The 24,251-nt window shown below is 44.6% G+C and overlaps 1 protein-coding gene across 1 annotated transcript in view; it reads left to right on the forward strand.

The window, feature by feature from the left end:
• Window positions 1-24,251, forward strand: part of LOC141147242 (contactin-associated protein-like 5) — a 585,111-nt gene that overhangs the window by 104,876 nt on the left and 455,984 nt on the right. The window contains exon 2 of the mRNA XM_073634434.1: window positions 12,973-13,074. Coding sequence (XP_073490535.1) covers window positions 12,973-13,074 — 102 coding nt within the window. The remainder of the gene's footprint in view (window positions 1-12,972; window positions 13,075-24,251) is intronic.

Here is a 24,251-nt window from a genome sequence, read left to right on the forward strand (position 1 = left end):
AGAGACTGCAGACATGATGCAAGAGATGGTCGGAGACTGCAGACATGATGCAAGAGATAGTCAGAGACTGAAGTCATGATACAAGAGATGGTCAGAGACTGCAGACATGATACAGGAGATGGTCAGAGACTGCAGACATGATACAAGAGATGGTCAGAGATTGCAGTTATGATACAAGAGATGGTCAGAGATTGCAGTTATGATACAGGAGATGGTCAGAGACTGTAGACATGATACAAGAGATGGTCAGAGACTGAGGACATGATACAGGTGATGGTCAGAGACTGTAGACATGATACAAGAGATGGTCAGAAACTGAGGACATGATACAGGTGATGGTCAGAGACTGCAGACATGATACAAGAGATGGTCAGAGACTGCAGACATGATACAAGAGATGGTCAGAGACTGTGGACATGATACAAGAGATGGTCAGAGACTGCAGTCATGATACAGGGGATGGTCAGAGACTGCAGACATGATACAGGAGATGGCCAGAGACTGTGGACATGATACAAGAGATGGTCAGAGACTGAGGACATGATACAAGAGATGGTCAGAGACTGCAGACGTAATACAAGAGATGGTCAGAGACTGCAGTCATGATACAGGAGATGGTAAGAGACTGCAGTCATGACACAAGAGATGGTCAGAGACTGCAGACATGATACAGGAGATGGTAAGAGACTGCAGTCATGACACAAGAGATGGTCAGAGACTGCAGACGTGATACAAGAGATGGTCAGGGATGCAGACGTGATACAAGAGATGATCAGAGACTGCAGTCATGATACAGGAGATGGTAAGAGACTGCAGTCATGACACAAGAGATGGTCAGAGACTGCAGTCATGATACAAGCGATGGTCAGAGATTGCAGTTATGATACAGGAGATGGTCAGAGACTGAAGACGTGATACAAGAGATGGTCAGAGACTGAGGACATGATACAAGAGATGGTCAGAGACTGCAGACACGATACAAGAGATGGTCAGAGACTGCAGACATGATACAGGAGATGGTCAGAGACTGCAGACATGATACAACAGATGGTCAGAGACTGAGGACATGATACAGGTGATGGTCAGAGACTGCAGACATGATACAAGAGATGGTAAGAGACTGCAGACATGATACAAGAGATGGTCAGAGACTGCAGACATGATACAAGAGATGGTCAGAGACTGTGGACATGATACAAGAGATGGTCAGAGACTGCAGTCATGATACAGGGGATGGTCAGAGACTGCAGACATGATACAGGAGATGGTCAGAGACTGTGGACATGATACAAGAGATGGTCAGAGACTGAGGACATGATACAAGAGATGGTCAGAGACTGCAGACGTGATACAAGAGATGGTCAGAGACTGCAGTCATGATACAGGAGATGGTAAGAGACTGCAGTCATGACACAAGAGATGGTCAGAGACTGCAGACATGATACAGGAGATGGTAAGAGACTGCAGTCATGGCACAAGTGATGGTCAGAGACTGCAGACGTGATACAAGAGATGGTCAGGGATGCAGACGTGATACAAGAGATGGTCAGAGACTGCAGTCATGACACAAGAGATGGTCAGAGACTGCAGACATGATACAAGAGATGGTGAGAGACTGCAGTCATGATACAAGCGATGGTCAGAGACTTTAGACATAGCACAAGAGATGTAACGCCCCCGTGCAATCCCCCTAATGTAACCCCCCCTGCAACCCCCCTAATGTAACCCCCCGTGCAATCCCCCTAATGTAACCCCCCCCCGGTGCAATCCCCCTAATGTATCCCCGCCTGTGCAATCCCCATAATGTAACCCCCAATGTGCAATCCCTCTAATGTATTCCCCCCTATATGTCCCCTCCCTACAGTCACAGACCTCAGTTTAGCGCGCTCTGTCCACACGGATGTTCCTCCTCCTCCTGATGTGGATGTACTGTCAGTGTGGAGGAGGAGCCTAGACTCTGTCGGTCTGAAGAGTATAATTGTTGTGATAGGCAGCCGGCACCGGCGATTGCAGTGCCGGTTCCCAGAGGACATGCGGGCTATGGCGCCCCGGACGGAGCTGTCTGCCTCACAACACAATTTTTATGCCGCGGACACGTGAGCGGACGTTTCGATGGACTAGGTCCGGCGGACCGGATGTGGGCTCCAGCGGACTTTTTTTTCCCAAAAGTCCAGACGGACCTAGAAATAAAACATGTTTCAAATCTTTCCGACGGACTCGAGTCCGATCGAAAAGTGCGCTCGTCTGTATGCTAGTTCGACGGACAAAAAACGACTCTAGGGCAGCTATTGGCTACTGGCTATGAACTTCCTTGTTATAGTCCGGTGTACGTCATCACGTACGAATCTCGGACTTTGGTTGATCGTGTGTAGGCAAGTCCTTTCATTTTAAAATCCTTCGGAAAGTCAGTCGAAAAGTCCGCCCGTGTGTACGCGGCATTACTCCTCCTCCCTCCCCAAAGGAGAATACCGGAGTGCGCAGGGGAAGAGCCGCAGCGCCTCTCTCGATCCAGCAAGATCCCCCTGAGAGGCAGGCTCAGCCGGGAGATTGCCTGGCGCTCGCGGGTGTCCGAGAGCCCGCAGTCAAATGCGGGAGACTCCCGCCACTCGCGGGAGACTTGAGATGTCTGATCAACTTAGGCTGGTCACCTCACTGAGTACAGTATATGTAAGGGTTTACAATCTCTGCCCTGCATTCATTTCTGCCCTGCCTAGAATCCAGTTTCAGTATATTAACCCTTTATTAGCATCTCTCTATACTGGTGGCTTGTTAAAGATTTTCTGATTTAGAGGAAAAATATGCATATATATATATATATATATATATATTGCATACAGAGCCTCCTGATGTATCCACATGATTAATTTATAAGACTAATACCTGAGTGCTGTAGATAAACAGAACACCATATCAGACAGCGGCAAGCAATAAAAAGCACTTTCATCGTCGGGAAGACACCGACTCAACAAGGACCTGATTAATATTCATTGGATGCAGACAAAGTGATCAGAGTACAGCTGCACACGCTGCAGATTCAGCGATCAATTCGCAAACAGGCGCGTCGGCTTTTCCGTCGGGTGCCAGAGAATGTCACCCACAGAGGGCAGCGCCATCCCTATCTGTCATGCAAATACAAACTGACCCCCGACGACTCCCGGGCGGCCCAATGCCAGACGCTGCAAGGAGGCATTATCCCATGCATTCCAAGAATTCAATTAGTAGCAATCATTTAATTACTTGAATTAAAAAATTCTAAACAGGCGCAGGCCCTGTGGTCTTAAAAAATAAGTGTATCATGATGATAGAAGAAAGGCATTTTTAAAGGAACTGTATACGATCATTTTCTTTATTCCTATTAACCACTTCAGCCCCGGACCATTTGGCTGCCCAAAGACCAGAGCACTTTTTGCGATTCGGCACTGCGTTGTTTTAACTGACAATTGCGCGGTCGTGCGACGTGACTCCCAAACAAAATTGACGTCCTTTTTTTCCCCACAAATAGAGCTTTCTTTTGGTGGTATTTGATCACCTCTGCGGTTTTTATTTTTTGTGCTATAAACGAAAAAATAGCGTAAATTTTTTTTAAAAAACGCATTATTTTTTTACTTTTTGCTATCATAAATATCCCCCAAAAAATATATAAAAAAACATTTTTTTCCTCAGTTTAGGCCGATACGTATTCTTCTACATATTTTTCGTAAAAAAAAATTGCAATAAGCATTTATTGATTGGTTTGCGCAAAAGTTATAGTGTCTACAAAATAGGGGATAGTTTTATGGCATTTTTATGAATAATTTCTTTTTTTACTAGTAATGGCGGCGATCAGCGATTTTTATCGTGACTGCTACATTACGGACAGATCGGACACTTTGGAGCGATTTTGGGACCATTCACATTTATACAGCGATTAGTGTAATTAAAAATGTATTGATTACTGTGTAAATGTGACTGGCAGGGAAGGGGTTAACCAGGAGGGGGCGCTGCAGGGATTAAGTGTGTCCTAGGGAGTGATTCTAACTGTGGGGGGGGGGCTATGTGTGACACGACACTGATCACCACTCCCGAATACAGGGAGCTGTGATCAGTGACACTTGTCACTAGGCAGAATGGGGAAATGCTTGTTTACATCAGCATTTCCCTGTTCTTCCTCTCCATGAGACGATCGCCGGTATCCCCGCGGTCATCGAGCCCGCGGGACCCGCGATCACATTCACGGAGGCCGCAAATCACTTCTTAAAGGGCAACGTACAGGTACATTAATCTGCCTGTACGTGCCCTTCTGTCGACGTATATTGGCCTGAGCCGGTCAACAAACGGTTAATCAGACATTCCGTGTAAATAGAAGGGCTGCCTAGAACAGGGGTCTCCAAACCTTCTAGACAAAGGGCCAGTTTACTGTCCTTCAGACTTTAGTGGGGTCAGACTGTGGCTATCGGGAGTACAATATGTCTTAACATCAGTGGGAGTAAAAAATCCCCCATCATTGTGTCAGTGGGAGGAATTGTGCCCCATTATTGGTGTCATTGGGCTCCATCATTGGTGTCATTGGTGGGAATTGTGTCCCATCATTGGTGTCATTGGGCCCTATTATTGGTGTCATTGTGAGGAACTATGCTCCATTGTTGATGTCTTTGGTAGAAATTGTTCACTATCATAGGTGTCATTCGGAGGAGCTGTGCCCCATAATTGCTGTCATTGGGAGGAATTGTGCCCCATCATTGGTGTCATTGGTAGGAATTGTGCCCCATCATTGGTGTCATTGGGCCCGATTGTTGGTGTCATTGGGAGGATCTATGCCCCATTGTTGATGTCATTGGTAGAAATTGTGCCCCATCATTGGTGTCATTTTGAGGAATTTTGCCCCATCATTGGTGTCATTGGGACCTAGTGTTGGTGTCGTTGGGAGGAACTATGTCCCATCGTTGATGTCTTTGGTAGAAATTGTGCCCTATCATAGGTGGCATTGGGAGGAATTGTGCCCCACAATTGCTGTCAATTGCTGTCACAATTGCTGTCATTGGTAGGAATTGTGCCCCATCATTGCTAACACATAACTTCACTGCTTCTTTTGCGAAATTTGAGAATCAGTTGCACCACATTGCATTCAGCTACAGAGGTTAGTGAAGACATGTTTATTTCTTTACTGCTTGTTACCAAAATGTGCACATAAAGTATGAATAGTTTTTTAAAATCTTGTTCCCTGTGTCATCTAAGCAATGTTCCTTAACATTAAGCTTTAAAATAAAGGTTCATGTCCATTGCATTAAGGTGCACTACCTTAATGCACTACCAGACCTCCACCATTGCTTAACACATGAAAGCCTTAACCCCAATGCAATGTGAATCTATAATGGAGAAAGGGAAAGGGGAAGGTAAAATCACATACATACTAGCTTGTAAAGTCTCATAGAAAAGCAATGATAGGAAACATTTCTGCAGGTTACGAAATTTAAATTTCCAGTGAGATTTTTGGCAGACAGAAAAATAAAATGGAAAAAGGTAGAAAATTCTGTACTAAAAAAAGATGTTTTTTGTCTTAATGCTTTTATGGACAGTAAGTAGTTTACAATACAGACTGCAATGAGATGCAATATAACAGCATCCTTGACCTACTACTACATTAACATGAAAAGTGTATTCATAGTAGAAGAAAGTATTTTAGAGTGTCAATATGGGCTAAGTGAGAAACAATAACCTCTAAATTTTGCAAATTATTACTACACTATTTAAAGTGGAAGCTCCACCTATCAGCCTCCTTTCCAGTTGAAATTTTCCACATTTTGTTATGTTACAACCAAAAAAGCCAATGTATTTTAGTGGAATTTATGTGATGGACCAACACAAAGTGGCTCATAATTGTGAAGTGGAAGGAAAATGATAAATGGTTTTCAACTTTTTTAATTAATAAATAGAGTCCACCTGTGTGCAATGTAATCTCAATATAAATACAGCTGTTCTGTAAAGGCCTCAAAGGTTTGTTAGAGAACCTTAGTGAACAAACGGCATCATGAAGGCCAAGGGACACACCAGACAGGTCAGGGATAAAGTTGTGGAGAAGTATAAAGCAGGGTTAGGTTATAAAAAAATATCCCAAGCTCTGAACATCTCACGGAGCTCTGTTCAATCCATCATAGAAAAATGGAAAGCGTATGGCACAACTGCAAACCTACCAAGACATGGCCGTCCACCTAAACTGACCGGCCGGGCAAGGAGAGCATTCATCAGAGAAGCAGCCAAGAGGTCCATGGTAACTCTGGAGGAGCTGCAGAGATCCACAGCTCAGGTGGGAGAATCTGTCCACAGGACAACTATTAGTCGTGTTCTCCACAAATCTGCCCTTTATGGAAGAGTGACAAGAAGAAAGACATTGGTGAAAGAAAGTTATAAGAAGTCCAGCTTGCAGTTTGTGAGAAGCCATGTGGGGGACACAGCAAACATGTGGAAGAAGGTGATCTGGTCAGATGAGACCAAAATTGAACTTTTTGGCCTAAAAGCAAAACACTATGTGTGGCAGAAAACTAACACTGCACATCACCCTGAACACGCCATCCCCACCGTGAAACATGGTGGTGGCAGTACCATGTGGTGGGGATGCTTTTCTTCAGCAGGGACAGGGAAGCTGGTCAGAGTTGATGGGAAGATGGATGGAGCCAAATACAGGACAATCTTAGAAGAAAACCTGTTAGAGTCTGCAAAAGACTTGAGACTGGGGCGGAGGTTCACCTTCCAGCAGGACAACGACCCGAAACATACAGCCAGAGCTACAATGGAATGGTTTAGATTAAAGCATATTCATGTGTTAGAATGGCCCAGCAAAGTCCAGACCTAAATCACATTGAGAATCTGTGGCAAGACTTGAAAATTGTTGTTCACAGACGCTCTCCATCCAATCTGACAGAGCTTGAGATATTTTGCAAAGAAGAATGGGCAAAAATGTCCCTCTCTAGATGTGCAAAGCTGGTAGAGACATCCCCAAAAAGACTTGCAGCTGTAATTGCAGAGAAAGGGGGTGCTACAAAGTATTGACTCAGGGGGGCGCCATACAAATGCCCCCCACACTTTCATTGAGCCCGATTGTTGGTGTCATTGGGAGGATCTATGCCCCATTGTTGATGTCGTTGGTAGAAATTGTGCCTCATCATTGGTGTCATTTTGAGGAATTGTGCCCCATCATTGGTGTCATTGGGTCCTAGTGTTGGTGTCGTTGGGAGGAACTATGTCCCATCATTGATGTCTTTGGTAGAAATTGTGCCCCACATTTGCTGTCATTGAGAGGAATTGTACCCCATCACTGGTGTCAATGGTAGGAATTGTGCCCCATCATTGGTATCATTGGGTCCTATTGTTGGTGTTTTTGGGAGGAACTGTGCCCCATTGTTGATGTCCTTGATAGGAATTATGCCTCATCATTGGTGTCATTGGTAGGAATTGTGCCCCATTTTTTGGTGTCATTGGGCCCCATAGTTGGTGTCGTTGGGATGAACTGTGCCTCATCATTGATGTTATTGGTAGAAATTGTGCCCGATCATTGCTGTCATTGGGAGGGATTGTGCCCCATCATTGGTGTCATTGGGCCCCATTGCTGGCGTCTATGGGAGGAACTGTGCCCCATCATTGATATAACTGGTAGGAATTGTGCCCCATCATTGGTGTCATTGGGAGGAATTATGATAACACAAAGTGGCACATAATTGCGAAGTGGAAGGAGAATGATAAATGTTTTTCAATTTTTTTTTAAATAAATATGTGAAAAGTGTGGGGGGCATTTGTATGGCGCCCCCCTGAGTCAATACTTTGTAGCACCCCCTTTCTCTGCAATTACAGCTGCAAGTCTTTTTGGGGATGTCTCTACCAGCTTTGCACATCTAGAGAGGAACATTTTTGCCCATTCTTCTTTGCAAAATATCTCAAGCTCTGTCAGATTGGATGGAGAGCGTCTGTGAACAGCAATTTTCAAGTCTTGCCACAGATTCTCAATGTGATTTAGGTCTGGACTTTGCTGGGCCATTCTAACACATGAATATGCTTTAATCTAAACCATTCCATTGTAGCTCTGGCTGTATGTTTCGGGTCGTTGTCCTGCTGGAAGGTGAACCTCCGCCCCAGTCTCAAGTCTTTTGCAGACTCTAACAGGTTTTCTTCTAAGATTGTCCTGTATTTGGCTCCATCCATCTTCCCATCAACTCTGACCAGCTTCCCTGTCCCTGCTGAAGAAAAGCATCCCCACCACATGGTACTGCCACCACCATGTTTCACGGTGGGGATGGCGTGTTCAGGGTGATGTGCAGTGTTAGTTTTCTGCCACACATAGTGTTTTGCTTTTAGGCCAAAAAGTTCAATTTTGGTCTCATCTGACCAGATCACCTTCTTCCACATGTTTGCTGTGTCCCCCACATGGCTTCTCACAAACTGCAAACTGGACTTCTTATAACTTTCTTTCACCAATGTCTTTCTTCTTGTCACTCTTCCATAAAGGTCAGATTTGTGGAGAACACGACTAATAGTTGTCCTGTGGACAGATTCTCCCACCTGAGCTGTGGATCTCTGCAGCTCCTCCAGAGTTACCATGGGCCTCTTGGCTGCTTCTCTGATGAATGCTCTCCTTGCCCGGCCGGTCAGTTTAGGTGGACGGCCATGTCTTGGTAGGTTTGCAGTTGTGCCATACGCTTTCCATTTTTCTATGATGGATTGAACAGAGCTCCGTGAGATGTTCAAAGCTTGGGATATTTTTTTATAACCTAACCCTGCTTTATACTTCTCCACAACTTTATCCCTGACCTGTCTGGTGTGTCCCTTGGCCTTCATGATGCCGTTTGTTCACTAAGGTTCTCTAACAAACCTTTGAGGCCTTTACAGAACAGCTGTATTTATATTGAGATTACATTGCACACAGGTGGACTCTATTTATTAATTAAAAAAGTTGAAAACCATTTATCATTTTCCTTCCACTTCACAATTATGAGCCACTTTGTGTTGGTCCATCACATAAATTCCACTAAAATACATTGGCTTTTTTGGTTGTAACATAACAAAATGTGGAAAATTTCAACTGGAAAGGAGGCTGATAGGTGGAGCTTCCACTTTAAATAGTGTAGTAATAATTTGCAAAATTTAGAGGTTATTGTTTCTCACTTAGCCCATATTGACACTCTAAAATACTTTCTTCTACTATGAATACACTTTTCATGTTAATGTAGTAGTAGGTCAAGGATGCTGTTATATTGCATCTCATTGCAGTCTGTATTGTAAACTACTTACTGTCCATAAAAGCATTAAGACAAAAAACATCTTTTTTTAGTACAGAATTTTCTACCTTTTTCCATTTTATTTTTCTGTCTGCCAAAAATCTCACTGGAAATTTAAATTTCGTAACCTGCAGAAATGTTTCCTATCATTGCTTTTCTATGAGACTTTACAAGCTAGTATGTATGTGATTTTACCTTCTCCTTTCCCTTTCTCCATTATAGATTCACATTGCATTGGGGTTAAGGCTTTCATGTGTTAAGCAATGGTGGAGGTCTGGTAGTGCATTAAGGTAGTGCACCTTAATGCAATGGACATGAACCTTTATTTTAAAGCTTAATGTTAAGGAACATTGCTTAGATGACACAGGGAACAAGATTTTAAAAAACTATTCATACTTTATGTGCACATTTTGGTAACAAGCAGTAAAGAAATAAACATGTCTTCACTAACCTCTGTAGCTGAATGCAATGTGGTGCAACTGATTCTCAAATTTCGCAAAAGAAGCAGTGAAGTTATGTGTTAGCACTCTCTACTCTCTTTATATCCTCTTGACTTGCTTTATAACTGCTAGTTGGGGAGCAGAGTAAGCTGAACCATTACGTTATTGCTAAGTGACGAGCAGAGAGAGCAAAGATACTGAGTTACTGCTGAGATGGGGGGAACAAGGGAAAATGAGCTACTAAGTGCTTGGAGGGGGGAGGGGGCTAAGCTGCTTGCGGAGGGTAGCAGGGCGGGGGTGAGTTGCTAATTTACTGTGGGAAGGGGGAGCATAGGGAGCTGAGCTGCTAAATCACTGCTGAGAGTAGGGAGCAGTGGAAAGTGAGCTGCTGAGTCACTGCTGGGAGAGGGGATAAGGGGGATCTGAGATGCTAAGTCAGTGCTAGAAGGAGGAAGCAGGAGTAGCTGAGCTCCCAAATCATTGCTGGAAGGAGGAAGCTGAGCTGCTGAATCAATGCTGGGAGGGGAGGAGCAGGAGGAGCTGAGATGATAAGTCAGTTCTGGCAGTAGGGAGCAGGAGGAGCTGAGTTAGTTATGGCTGAGTGAGGAGCAGAGAGAGCAAAGCTGCTGAGTCACTGTTGAGATGGTTGGACAAGGGAAATGAGCTGCTAAGTGCTGGGAGGGGGGAGCTAAGTGCTGGTAGAGGGGAACAGAGTTGGCTGAGCTGCTAATTCACTGCCAGGAGGGTAAAACATGGGGAGCTGAGCTGCTAAATAAGTGCTGGGAGTGGTGGAGCAGGGGAAACTTAGCTGCTGAGTCACTGCTGGGAGAGGAGATCAGGGGGATCTGAGCTGCAGAGTCAATGCTGGGAGGGAGGAGCTGAGCTGCTAAGTCAATGCTGGGAGGGAGGAGCTGAGCTGCTAAGTCAATGCTGGGGGGGGAGGAGCTGAGCTGCTAAGTCAATGCTGGGAGGGAGGAGCTGAGCTGCTAAGTCAATGCTGGGAGGGGGGAGGAGCTGAGCTGCTAAGTCAATGCTGGGAGGGAGGAGCTGAGCTGCTAAGTCAATGCTGGGAGGGAGGAGCTGAGCTGCTAAGTCAATGCTGGGAGGGAGGAGCTGAGCTGCTAAGTCAATGCTGGGGGGGAGGAGCTGAGCTGCTAAGTGAGTGCTGGGAAAGGGTAGAAGGGATGAGCTGAACTGCTGAGTAACTGATGGGAGAGTTGAGCTTCTGAAGAAAGACTTGAACCAGTGTAATACTCGCTGGGAACTTTGAAAATGAATTACTCCACAGTGCCTGCAGCTAGAGAGGTCAGTGAGGGCTTGTTTTAAAGCTTATTTACCACTTGTTATAATTTGTTAATTATTACATGTCCAAAGTCTGGCCACAGTTCCACCTAAAATCACTTTCGTTTTTTTAAATAAAATGAATGTAAAATGTGTGTAAACAATATACAGTGAGGGAAAATAAGTATTTGATCTCCTGCTGATTTTTATACATTTGCCCACTGACAAAGAGATGATCAGTCTATAATTTTAATGGTCGGTTTATTTTAACAGTGAGAGACAAAATAACAACAACAAAAAAATCCAGAAAAACGCATTTCAAAAAAAAGTTGTACATTAATTTGCATTTTAATGAGTGAAATAAGTATTTGACTCCTTAGCAAAACATGACTAGTAGTACTAGTACTTGGTGGCAAAACCCTTGTTGGCAATCACAGAGGTCCGACATTTCTTGTAGTTGGCCACCAGGTTTGCACACATCTCAGGAGGGATTTTGTCCCACTTCTTTTTGCAGATCCTCTCCAAGTCATTAAGGTTTCGAGGCTGACGTTTGGTAACTCGAACCATCAGCTCCCTCCATATATTTTCTATGGGATTAAGGTCTGGAGATTGACTAGGCCACTCCAGGACCTTAATGTGCTTCTTATTGAGCCACTTCTTTGTTGCCTTTGGCCGTGTGTTTTGGGTCATTGTCATACTGGAATTCCCATCCACGACCCATTTTCAATGCCCTGGCTGAGGGAAGGAGGCTCTCACCCAAGATTTGACCGTATATGGCCCCGTCCATCGTCCCTTTGATGTGGTGAAGTTGTCCTGTCCCCTTAACAGAAAAACACCCCCACAGCATAATGTTTCCACCTCCATGTTTGAAGGTGGGGATGGTGTTCTTGGGGTCATAGGCAGCATTCCTTCTCTTCCAAACACGGCGAGTTGAGTTCATGTCAAAGAGCTTGATTTTGGTCTCATCTGACCACAACACTTTCATCCAGTTCTCCTCTGAATTATTCAATTGTTCATTAGCAAACTTCAGATGGTCCTGTACATGTGCTTTCTTGAGCAGGAAAACCTTGTGGGCGCTGCAGGATTTCAGTCCTTCACAGCGTAGTGTGTTACCAATTGTTTTCTTGGTGACTATGGTCCCAGTTGCATTGAGATCATTGATAAGATTCTCCCGTGTAGTTCTGGGCTGATTCCTCACCGTTCTCATGATCACTGAATCTCCACAAGGTGAGATCTTCCACGGAGCCCCAGACCGAGGGAGATTGAGTGTTATTTTGTGTTTCTTCTATTTGTGAATAATTGCACCAACTGTTGCCACCTTCTCACCAAGCTGCTTGGCGATGGTCTTGTAGCCCATTCCATCCTTGTGTAGGTCTACAATCTTGTCCCTGACATCCTTGGACAGCTCTTTGGCCATGGTGGAGAGATTGGAATCTGATTGATTGCTTGTGTGGACAGGTGTCTTCTATACAGGTAACAAGCTGAGATTAGGAGCACTCCCTTTAAGAGAGTGCTCCTAATCTCAGCTCATTACCTGTATAGAAGACACCTGGGAGCCAGAAATCTTGCTGATTGATAGGGGATCAAATACTTATTTTACTCAATCAATTTATAACTTTTTTGAAATGCGTTTTTTCTGGTTATTTTTGTTGTTGTTCTGTCTCTTACTGATAAAATAAACCGACCATTAAAATTATAGACTGATAACTTCTTTGTCAGTGGACAAACGGACAAAATCAGCAGGAGATCAAATACCTTTTTCCCTCTCTGTATATATATATATATATATATATATATATATATATATATATATATATATATATATACATAACGATATAAATAAATATACCAATGTATTTTCAACAGCTATCCCAGTGTACAACATAGTTGCCGCATGGGATAGCTGATAGCTGTTTCTATATTAAGAATATCCTTTGGAAAATAAAGCCGATGTTGGATCGTTAGTGTGTTGCTGACGATTTTCCTGTCTTTTCAATCTTCTGCAGATAATTGCAATGATCCCTTGGTATCCCAGCTGCCGCACTCGGCGTTTGACAGCTCCTCGCAACTGTTCAGCCACGGCAACGCGAAGCTCAACAGCCACAATGGTAAGATCGGTGTTTGAAGAATCTGTCACTGTCTAGAGGACTGCCATGAATAATTCATCAGGCTGCGAGTGTCTAACCAGAATCATCTCCTCGTTTGAGAATTATTACAAGCAAACAGATTTTTTCCCTGAAATATCTTTAGCAAAATAAACAAGGTGTGAAGTAAAGAAGAAGCATCTCAATGTGGAGTCCAGCTGGTGCTTTCATTAAAGCAGATCTCCAAGGGGGGAGGGGTGGGTTCAACTAAACCAAGCCTGTCAGGGCCCATTCACGCTTGTGCATTGTGCAATGCAGTGGCGGCTGGTGCTCAATATTTTGGGGATGGTGGCAAACAAACCTGCCCCCTCACTTCCACTAATGCGACCCAACCCCCCTCCCCCCGCACAGGAACAGCCAGCAGCGATCAGTGCCCCCCCCCATGGGAGACGGATGGCAGTTATCAGAGCCCCCCCCTGGGAGACAGATGGCGGCAATCATTGGCCTTACCTAAGGAGGCCAATGCTGCTCCTCGCTGTAGCTTGCCGAGGGAAGATTAGGGGCCGTTGCTTCTCCTCCCAGCCAACAGGAGTGGCTTCTCCTCCCAGCCAACAGGCCTTGCTTCTCCTCCCGGCCAACAGGCCTTGCTTCTCCTCCCGGCCAACAGGCCTTGCTTCTCCTCCCGGCCAACAGGCCTTGCTTCTCCTCCCGGCCAACAGGCCTTGCTTCTCCTCCTGGCCAACAGGCCTTGCTTCTCCTTCCGGCCAACAGGCCTTGCTTCTCCTCCCGGCCAACAGGCCTTGCTTCTCCTCCCGGCCAACAGGCCTTGCTTCTCCTCCCGTCCAACAGGCCTTTCTTCTCCTCCCGGCCAACAGGCCTTTCTTCTCCTCCCGGCCAACAGGAGTTGCTTCATCTCCCGGCCAACAGGCCTTGCTTCTCCTCCCGGCCAACAGGCCTTGCTTCTCCTCCCGGCCAACAGGCCTTGCTTCTCCTCCTGGCCAACAGGCCTTGCTTCTCCTTCCGGCCAACAGACCTTGCTTCTCCTCCAAGCCAACAGGCCTTGCTTCTCCTCCCGGCCAACAGGAGTTGCTTCTCCTCCCGGCCAACAGGCCTTGCTTCTCCTCCCGGCCAACAGGCCTTGCTTCTCCTCCTGGCCAACAGGCCTTGCTTCTCCTCCTGGCCAACAGGCCTTGCTTCTCCCCCCGGCCAACAGGCATTGCTTCTCCTCCAAGCCAAACAGAAAGTGGGTCCTGAGACCCGATTGGTCGGGAGTCCTAAGACTTCCTGGCCAATCGATTTTCAGGACCCGCTTCCTTATTGGCCGGGAGGAGAAGCAGGAAGACAATAGCGAATACTAATTCACTATTGTCACACAACTGAGTGGGCTCGGGGAGTAGTGCTCTTTTTTGAAGCCAATTAAAGCCTCAGGCTCCAATCATGTGCTTAAAAAAAAAAACACACTCATTGAAATCCATGTGTCCGGGGCCATGCATATAGATTAGGAGCGCCCCTAATGGACGGGCCACCACTGATACAATGCATGCTAACACATGTTGTCACAATGCATTGCAAAGCACCTGCTGTATGTGCGGTGTGTTGCATTGCCATTCATTGTGGCTGCCACTTCAACACATTACACTGTAGAGCCCAATGCTCAATGTGCAGTGCGCACATCCCAATGTGTACTGTATACCATGCGTTGTGGTGTGCTGCATTTTCATAAATAGGGTTATATGCATTTTTAAATCTTTTATGTGCGATAATGCATTGTAATGGCTGTGAATTAATGGAATTCTAAAGTCATGAATGATTTCAGCACCATGGACAGGGGTTACATAGTAAAACGGGCTGCTGGGTGGTTTTAAAGCAGTATTAAACCCAAAAGATAACATGGATTATATTGCAGCTTACCAATTCTTAGATGTGATGGCTGCATTGCTTTTAGACTTTCTTTCTTCTATTTCCATCTGGTGATCCAAGCCATCAAGTCTGTGGTTTTTCATACCACAAGCTCTCCTGCAGAATGGATCCCGTTTACATGGATGGGATAAACTATTTAAGATTGACAGGGGTGCTTACAATGATTAGCTTTTATTTACTCATGTAAAACTTTAATCCTAAAAGGAAACAAAACTGTTTTGCTGTAAATGCTTATGAATTGTGAGCTGGAGTTTGACTTCAATTTTTTTAGTGTATCTAAATCTAAATTCTGAAGGCAATTGAGTTCCACTAGATTTTAGTTAGAGGTATCAGAGTAAAGGGGGCTGAATACAAATGTCCCCCCCACGCTTTTCACATATTTATTTGTAAAAAAAATTGAAAACCATTTATCATTTTCCTTCCACTTCACAATTATGTGCCACTTTGTGTTGGTCTATCACATAAAATCCCAATAAAATACATTTACGTTTTTGGTTGTAACATGACAAAATGTGGAAAATGTCAGGGGGTATGAATACTTTTTCAAGGCGCTGTATATATTACTAAAGAAATATGCAGCTTTCCCAAGGAAGTTGACTTTTTCAACATATTTGCCAAACATTAGATCTTAAAGTAATACTAAAGGCTTGTTTGTTATTTTTTTTTTTTTTATGCAGGTTATACTTACCTGCTCTGTGTAATAGTTTTGCACAGAGCAGCCCCGATCCTGTTCTTTTTGGGTCCCCCGCCGTTGGTCCTGGCTCCTCCTCCTCCCTGCTGAGTGCCCCCCAATAGCAAGCCTCTAGACATTGTCCAGTCACACACAGAGCATAGCTTGGCCCCACCCCCATCTCTCCTCATTGGCTCACTGGCTGTGATTGACAGCAGCAGGAGCCAATGGCTCCCGCTGCTGTGTGAGCCCATGAGGGGAGAGAGACCTGGGAGAGCTGATGCTCTCATGCACATCTCTGGATCAAGATCGGGCTCTCGGAAGTATAGGGAGGGCTGGGGAGCTGCATCCAGAAGGCTTTTTACCTTAACAGCTTGCCGACGCCACACACAGATGTATGTCAGCACAATGGCACAGGCAGGCAAATGCGCGTACAGGTACGTCCCTTTAAATTTGTTAAATTTAAAATTCTAAAATTTAAAATTCTTTAAATTTTATGCGCGCCCGCCACACGCCGCAGGAGCGTGCCCGCGGGTCCCGGGAACTCGATGTTCTCCGGCAGCCCGCGATTGCGGTGTGGAGAGGTAGAACAGGGAAGTGTCTATGTAAACAAGGCATTTCCCCGTTCTGTCTTGTGTCATGACAGAGATCCTCTGCTCCCTGTGATCGGGAGCAGCGATCGCTGTCATGTGAGTGGTATCCCCTCCCCCCCACAGTTAGATCACTCCCTAGGACACACTTAAACCCTTCATCGTCCCCTAGTGGTTAACCCCTTCCCTGCCAGTGTCATTTACACAGTAATCAGTGCATTTTTATAGCACCGATCGCTGTATAATTGTCAATGGTCCCAAAATACTGTCAAAAGTGTCCGATGTGTCCGCCATGATGTCGCCGCCATTAGTAATAAAAAAAAATTAATAACAAAAATGCCATAAAACTATCCCCTATTTTGTAGACGCTATAACTTTTGCGCAAACCAATCAATATACGCTTATTGCAATTTTTTTACCAAAAATATGTAGAAGAATACATATCGGCCTAAACTGAAGAAAAAAAATGTTTTTTTTATATTTTTGGGGGATATTTATTATAGCAAAAAGAAAAAAATATTGCTCTTTTTTTCAAAATTGTCGCTGTTTTTTGTTTATAGCACAAAAATTAAAAACCGCAGAGGTGATCAAATACCACCAAAAGAAAGCTCTATTTGTGGGCAAAAAAAGGACGTCAATTTTGTTTGGGTGGAACGTCGCACGACCGCGCAATTGTCAGTTAAAGCGACGCAGTGCTGAATCGCAAAAAGTGCTCTGGTCAGGAAGGGGGTAAAATCTTCCGGGGCTGAAGTGGTTAAAGAGGAGCTCCAGACTCCTTCAGAAAAAAATAAAATTCTGCAGCTACAAATACTGTTGATTTTTAATATTAGGGTACTTACTGTACCTGTCCAGGTATGGGTCAAACATTCCCATAGACACCCTCCTAAACCTTGTGGACAGCCTTCCCAGAAGAGGTGAAGCTGTTATAGCTGCAAAGGGCGGGGCCAACTCAATATTGAACCCTACGGACTAAGACTGGGATGCCTTTAAAGTTCATGTGTGTGTTAAGGCAGGCATACCTAATATAGTGTGTGTGTGTGTGTATATATATATATATATATATATATATATATATGTTCTGATCTTTCCAGATACTCTGTATTCATGCCAGCCAAAGACATCTATATTTTATTAGTGGTTCAGACAGCTGGTGACATGCCTTGAAGTTGTCAGTCAGATGTCATTTCATTTCATCCAGAACTACTTTAAAGCTCGCGATCCTCCAATTATTTCATGACATCAGCCGGCACTGTATGAAGAGCTTTGCTGCAAAGTGTTGGAGAATTCCGGGACGGAGGAGCAGATTGTCAGAAGCACGCAAAGAATGATGAGCAGGACTCCCCTATCACTCATTTCTAGCACAGCTTGATGTTCGTGTTACTCAGACTCTTCTGATTTTCCATATTACGTTGACCTAAAATTGCATTTCAGTGAGGAATATAACAGAGTGGAGCTGACTATTGTTGGAGCCATCTGCGCTTTTAGAACTGGGACCTTCTGTGCTCTGGTTGTTCCTTCCTGTACCCTAGACATTATCACTGCAATGCTGCAATAGAATATGGAAATATGAAACCTATTATTTTATCCTTTTTTTGACAATATTTTTATTGTTCTTTCTTCTTTTCGACAAACTTCTTAGAAGACACTGTGAGGCCGTACTGTGGGAAACCTTTTGTGGACATCAGGCATTATACATAGGGTTGAGCAAACTTATTTGGAAATTAGTTAAAAGAGAACTTCCAACTTCTTCCACACTCAAACTAAATGATTTCTGTTCTTACCTGAATATATGGTCAAATAGCAAGTTATAAATATTCTTTTTTCTGAACTGAAGAGTGGGATGATTCCTCTGCAGATGCCTTGTCACTGCCTCCTGGTGACATGGAGACTTTCCCATCAGTTGTCCTTGAGTAGGACCCTTTCAACATGCTAAAGACTCCAGTGGAAGCATGATAATATCACAACCGTGTAGCAACAGAACCAGTTTGAGATGGGACCAGACTACAGCAATGGATCACTGGTCCTCACTGGCAGAAGAGGAGATATGGTGAGTTAAAAAGGGCTTTGAAAAGGATAGGAAAGGGTGGGGGGTCAGAATGTGCCTGCAGATAGGCCTACAAACAAAATTACTGTTGAACTTTGCCAGATGACAGAAGGTCCTCTGAGATGTGGGAAGTCCACTCCCAAAGTTGGCTCCGATATAGGAGTGCTCACTGTTCTAAAGATTCCTGTTGTTCATGACAAGATGTGTCAAGAAGACCAGACTGCATTAATGGATCACTGGCCTTTACTCCAAATAGAGGAGCCTTGAAGGTTCTTGTGACATGGGAGTTGAAAAGGGCTTTGAAAAGGATGGGATTGAAAAGGAGGGGGGGCTCCTATGTAGGGGGGCTCACTGTCCTGAGGGCTCATATTGCAGCAAGGTACCATTAATTAACAGGGCTAACTATGCACTCTGTAAGTGAGGAATGAACCAGCAAGAACGCCTTTGGACCACTTCCTCAGCATACTTGACAGTGGACTCCTCCCATTGAACTCTATCAGATGACAGAAGGTCACCAGAGATGTAAGAAGCCCACTGTTCTAAGCCGGCTCTTATGTAGGAGGGTGCACTGTCCTAAAGACTCCTTTTGTAGCATGATAATATCATGATAAAGGACAGCAACAGGACCAGTTGGAGGTGGGTACAGACTGCAGCAACGGATCACTGGTCTTCACTACCAGAAAAGGAGCAACGAAGGGTCTTGTGACAGCAGACTCAGGTGTGCTAAAAAGGCCCTGGGATGGGATGGGATGGGGAAGGTGGGTTTCAGAATTTGCCTGGGTATTAGCTCTATAAATCACATCCCCATTGAACTTTGCCAGATGACAGAAGGTCACCCAAGATGTAGGGAGCCTACTGGCCAAAGCCAACCCCTGTGTAGGAGGGCTCACTGTCCTAGAGACTCCTGTTGTAGCATGATAACCTCACAACAAGGCACGGCACAGTACCTTTTGGTGGTTGGCCTAGACTGTAGCAGTAGATCACTAGTCTTCACTCCTGGAAGAGGAGCCATGGAGTGTCTTGTGACAGTGAACTCCAAAGACAGCTCCTAAGTAGGAGGGTTTACTGTGCAATCTGCAAGTGAGGAGCGAACTGGCAAGCCCTCCTTTGGACCTCTTCACCAACATACTTGACTATGGTGATTTGAAAAGTGCTTTGGAGTGGGATGGGCTGGGGAAGAGAGGGTCAGAATTTTCCTGGAGATAGGCTTTAAAAATAACATAACCATTGAACTCCACCAGGTGACTGAAGGTCACCCAAGATGAAAGAAGCCTGCTGTTCAAAGCCGGGACAAAGGGTATCAATAGGACCAGTTGGAGATGGGACCAGACTGCAGGACTGAATCTCTGGTCTTCAGTCCAGAAGAGGAGCCATAGAGGGCCTTGTGATAGCGGACTGAGGTGCATTAAAAAGGGCATGGCATGGGATGGGGAAGGTTTTTTTAGAATTTGCCTGGGGGTATGCTTTAAAAATCACATCCCCATTAAACTTCGCCAGATGACAGAAGGTCACCCAAGATGTGGGGTGCCTACTGGTCAAAGCCAACTCCTTTGTAGGAGGGCTCACTGTCCTCAAGACCCCTGTTGCACCTAGATAACAATATGACAAAAACAACATGATCAGTTGGCCGTGGGACCAGACTGCCACAATGGATCACTGGTCTTTACCCCTAGGGGGGAGCCATAGAGGGTGTCATGACAGTGGACCCAGGTGAGTTAAAAGAGTCTTTGGAATTGATGGAATGGGGAATGTGGGGCATAAGCTGCTTGCAGATAGGCTTTAAAAATTATATACCCGTGTGACAGAAAGAGATGTAGGAAGCCTGCTGTACAAAGCCAGTTCCTATTTAGGAAGACTCCCTGTCCTAAAGACTCCTATTGCAGCAGGATAACATCATGACCAACAGCAGCAACAAGACAAGTTGGTTGCGGGACCAGGCAACAACAATAGATCACTGGTTTTCACCCCCAGAAGAGAAGCCATTAGGGGGTTTTCTAAGAGTTGACTCCAATGCCCACACCTAAGTAGAAGGACCTACAATGGACTCTGCAAGTGAGAAGTGAACCATCAAACCCCTCCTTTGGACCTCTTCTCCAGCAAACTTGAGTGAATTGGTTGCTCCATTGAAGTGAATCTCCACTTTTCAGTCAATGCTGGCTCTGAGTGTCCTGGCCGGATTCATTCATGCCTAATCATTTGGAGTAGAACGTTCCTGGAACATTTAGAGCCCTAGGAAAACAGACAGATGGGGAATGCAATTAAATTATTCAGCAACTTATGCTGGAAAAAAAAAGCAAGGCTTTATTAGTTATCAAAATATTCAGCATTGTCAGGTCAGCACCAGAGGATTTGGTATAAAACACAGCAAATAAAAATAATTGTATTTTCAAAGTCATCTGTCACGCACCAAAGGGAGGCTTTTATCTGCACATTAAAGGTGCCACAACAGATGGCATCTATTTATTTCATGCTCTCAAATAAACCGATGCAAAGAGAAGAAGAAAACAGTCTAGCATATCCTAGAGGGAAAGGGGCACATAGTCTGGGTATAGAACTTAGTCAAGACTCAAGAGCAAGTAATGAAAATTCTTTACGAAAATAGCAAGCCTGCTTATTGTAAACCAGTAAATATTGATATATCTGACATTTATTATTAGAGCTAAACTCCAGCCTAAAGTTCTCCCTTCATTTTTCCTAGCATGGGGAAGGACTTCCATGTTTTTCATTGCTGTCTGCTGCCATATTGGGGAGACTTCACCTCACTTCCTGTTTGGTCAACAGTGATTTTTGTGCACTTGGTGTTGTATCACTGGACTAATATTGGTAGGGTAGTAGTACTTCAAGGTCTTACCCACAGTCAGACCTCCTTCAAAGTGGTTGATAGACAGTAAAAGAGAAATGTACAGCAGACCTTGTTCTTGTCTTGGGCTGCTGTCTCTCTGATGGTCTCAAAAGAAAACGTACAGTAGATATCCAGCTTTGGGTTGAGTGTTGAGGAGTGTCCTGTGCAAGTTAAACTTCACAACAGGTTTGAGTCCCCAACTTTATTGATCAAGAGAATCCAACACATTTCAGGGGAACTGCTTACCCCTTTCTTCAGGGCTGTCAGATTGGATGCCTTTTAACCATTGCACCTTGTTTTTGTCTTGGGCTACTTCCTCTCCGAGGGTCTGAAAAGAAGACGTACAGTAGGTATCCTGCTGTGGGTTGAGTGTTGAGGAGCACTGGGTATGAAAGTTAACTATACTAAAGTTTGAGCCCAAATCCTTATTGATCAAGAGAAACCAAAGCATCTCAGGGCTGTCAGATTGGATGCCTTTCAAGCCATTGCACCTTGTTCTTGTCTTGGGCTGCTACCTTTCTGATGACCTCAAAAGAAGACGCACAGTAGATATCCAGCTGTGAGTTGAGTGTGTAGGAGCACCCAGTACAAAAGTTCACAACACTTAGGTTTGAGTCCAAATCTTTATTGATCAAGAGAATCCAATGCTTTTCAGGGGAACTACCTCCCCCTTCCCTCAGGGCTGGCAGATCGGATGCCTTTCAAACCATTGTGCTTTGTCCTTGTCTTGGGCTGCTGCCTCTCCGATGGTCTCAAAAGAAGGCATACAGGAAATATCCAGCTATGAGTTGCGTGTTGAGCATCACCCAGTACAGAAGTTAATGAAACTTAAGTTAGAATCCAAAACTTTATTGATCAACACAGTCCAAAGTGTTTTGAGGGAACTGCCTCCCACTTTCCTCAGGGCTGTCAGATTGGATGCCTTTCAAACCATTGCACCTTGTTCTTGTCTTGGGCTGCTTCCTCTCTGATAGTCACAAAATAAGACATGCAGTAGATATCCAGCTATGAATTGAGTGTTAAGGAGTTCCAAGTACAAAAGCTCACAACACATATCACAACACATACACATACAACAGATATCCAGCTATGAGTTGCGTGTTGAGCATCACCCGGTACAGAAGTTCACGAAACTTAAATTAGAATCCAATACTTAATTGATCAAGAGAATCCAACACGTTTAGGGGAACTGCTTCCAACTTTCCTCAGGGCTGTCAGATTGGATGCCTTTCCAAACATTGCACCTTGTTCTTGTCTTGGGCTGCTTCATCTCTGAGGGACTCAAAAGAAGACGTACTGAAGATATCCAGCTTTGGGCTGAGCGTTGAGGAGCGCCTGGTATGAAAGTTCATGGTAAATAAATTTGAGCCCAATTCTTTATTGATCAAGAGAAACCAGTGCATTTCGGGGAAACTGCCTCCCCCTTCCTCGGGCTGTCAAATAGTATGCCTTTCAAACCATTGCACCTTTTTTAGTCTTGGGCTGCTGCCACTCTAATGGTCTCAAAAAAAGAAATACTGTAGATATCCAGCTTTGGGTTGAGTGTTGAGGATTGCCTATTACAAAAGTTCACAACACTTAAGTTTGGGTGCAAATATTTATTGATCAAGAGAGTCCAGCGTATTTAGGAAGGAACTGCCTCCTCTTTCTCAGGGCCATCAGATTGGATGCCTTTAAAACCATTGCAAAGTATCCAATCCAACAGCCCTGAGGAAAGGGGAGGCAGTTCCCCAAAACGCATTGGATTCTCTTAATAAATAAAGATTTGGACTCATACTTTCATAAGTGTCATGAAGTTTTGTATACCTTGTGGTTAACAGGACAGGAAATAAGGGCAATCTCTTAAACAGGGACACAGAAACAATAAAAGTACTTTTTTTTTATGAAAGGGTAAGAGAAACTGACATCTTTTTCTTTTTAGGGGCCCACAACATGTGGTAATGCACATCTCACATTCACATTCATTTAAATGCCTTAACAGTGCACATTGCTGACAGCTACCTACGCTATCACCTACGCTATCCAAAATGAAAAAAAAAAAATTGCATATAGTTCTACGTTAACTGCTTCCTGCCCGCCGTATAGCAAAATGATGGCACTCATTTTGGGAGGACGTCCTCCCATTCTAGCCGCTCATGCGCACCCGGTGGAGTGTGAAGCACGGTGATCAGCGAGGGACACAGCGCATCACCGTTAATGGTAAAGAGCCTATGATGTAGGCTCTTTGCCATGTGATCAGCTGTGTCCAATCACAGCTGATAAGAATGAAAACAGGAAATGCCGGTTGTTGGCATTCTTCTCCTCACGCTGACAGCGCGTAAGAAGAGGAGAACTGGTAAGCGACATTCTGAAAATCTGCACTGACAATCACAGCACTGATCATCAGTGCCCGGATTATAAGTGCAGCCCAATCAGTAGCCATCAGTGATGCCTTTTGGTGGCCATCAGTGATGCCTTTCAGTGGCCATCAGTGATGTCTTTCAGTGGCCATTAGTGATGCCTTTCAGTGGCCATTAGTGATGCCTTTCAGTGCCCATCAGTGATGCCTTTCAGTGCCCATCAGTGATGCCTTTCAGTGTCCGTCAGTGTTGCCTTTCAGTGTCCATCAGTGTTGCCTTTCAGTGTCCGTCAGTGTTGCCTTTCAGTGCCCGTCAGTGTTGCCTTTCAGTGCCCGTCATTGATGCCTTTCAGTGGCCCTCAGTGATGCCTGTCAGTGCCATCAGTGATGCCTTTTAGTGCCCATCAGTGGCCATCAGTGATGCCTATCAGTGCCGTCAATCAATGCTGATCAGTGCCACCTATCAATGCCTATCATTTCCATCTATCTAACATGCCTATCAGTGCCCATCAGTGCCACCTATCAGTACCGCCTATCAGTGCCCATCAGTTCTGCATATTAGTGCCTCCTCATCAGTACCCATCGGTGAAAAAGAAAAAAATACTTATTTACAAAATGTTATAACAAAAACTGATAAACTTTTTTTTCCCCAAAATGTTCTGTCTTTTTTTGTTTGTTTAGCAGAAAATTAAGAACCCCAGTGGCGATTAAATACCACCAAAAGAAATAGGGCAGCTGATTCAAGTGAATGGGCTGCCCAATGCTCGACATGTGGAATTGCGTGAGAGTCACACTTT

Source organism: Aquarana catesbeiana, linkage group LG06 (assembly GCF_042186555.1).
Source record: "Aquarana catesbeiana isolate 2022-GZ linkage group LG06, ASM4218655v1, whole genome shotgun sequence".
NCBI lineage: Eukaryota > Metazoa > Chordata > Amphibia > Anura > Ranidae > Aquarana > Aquarana catesbeiana.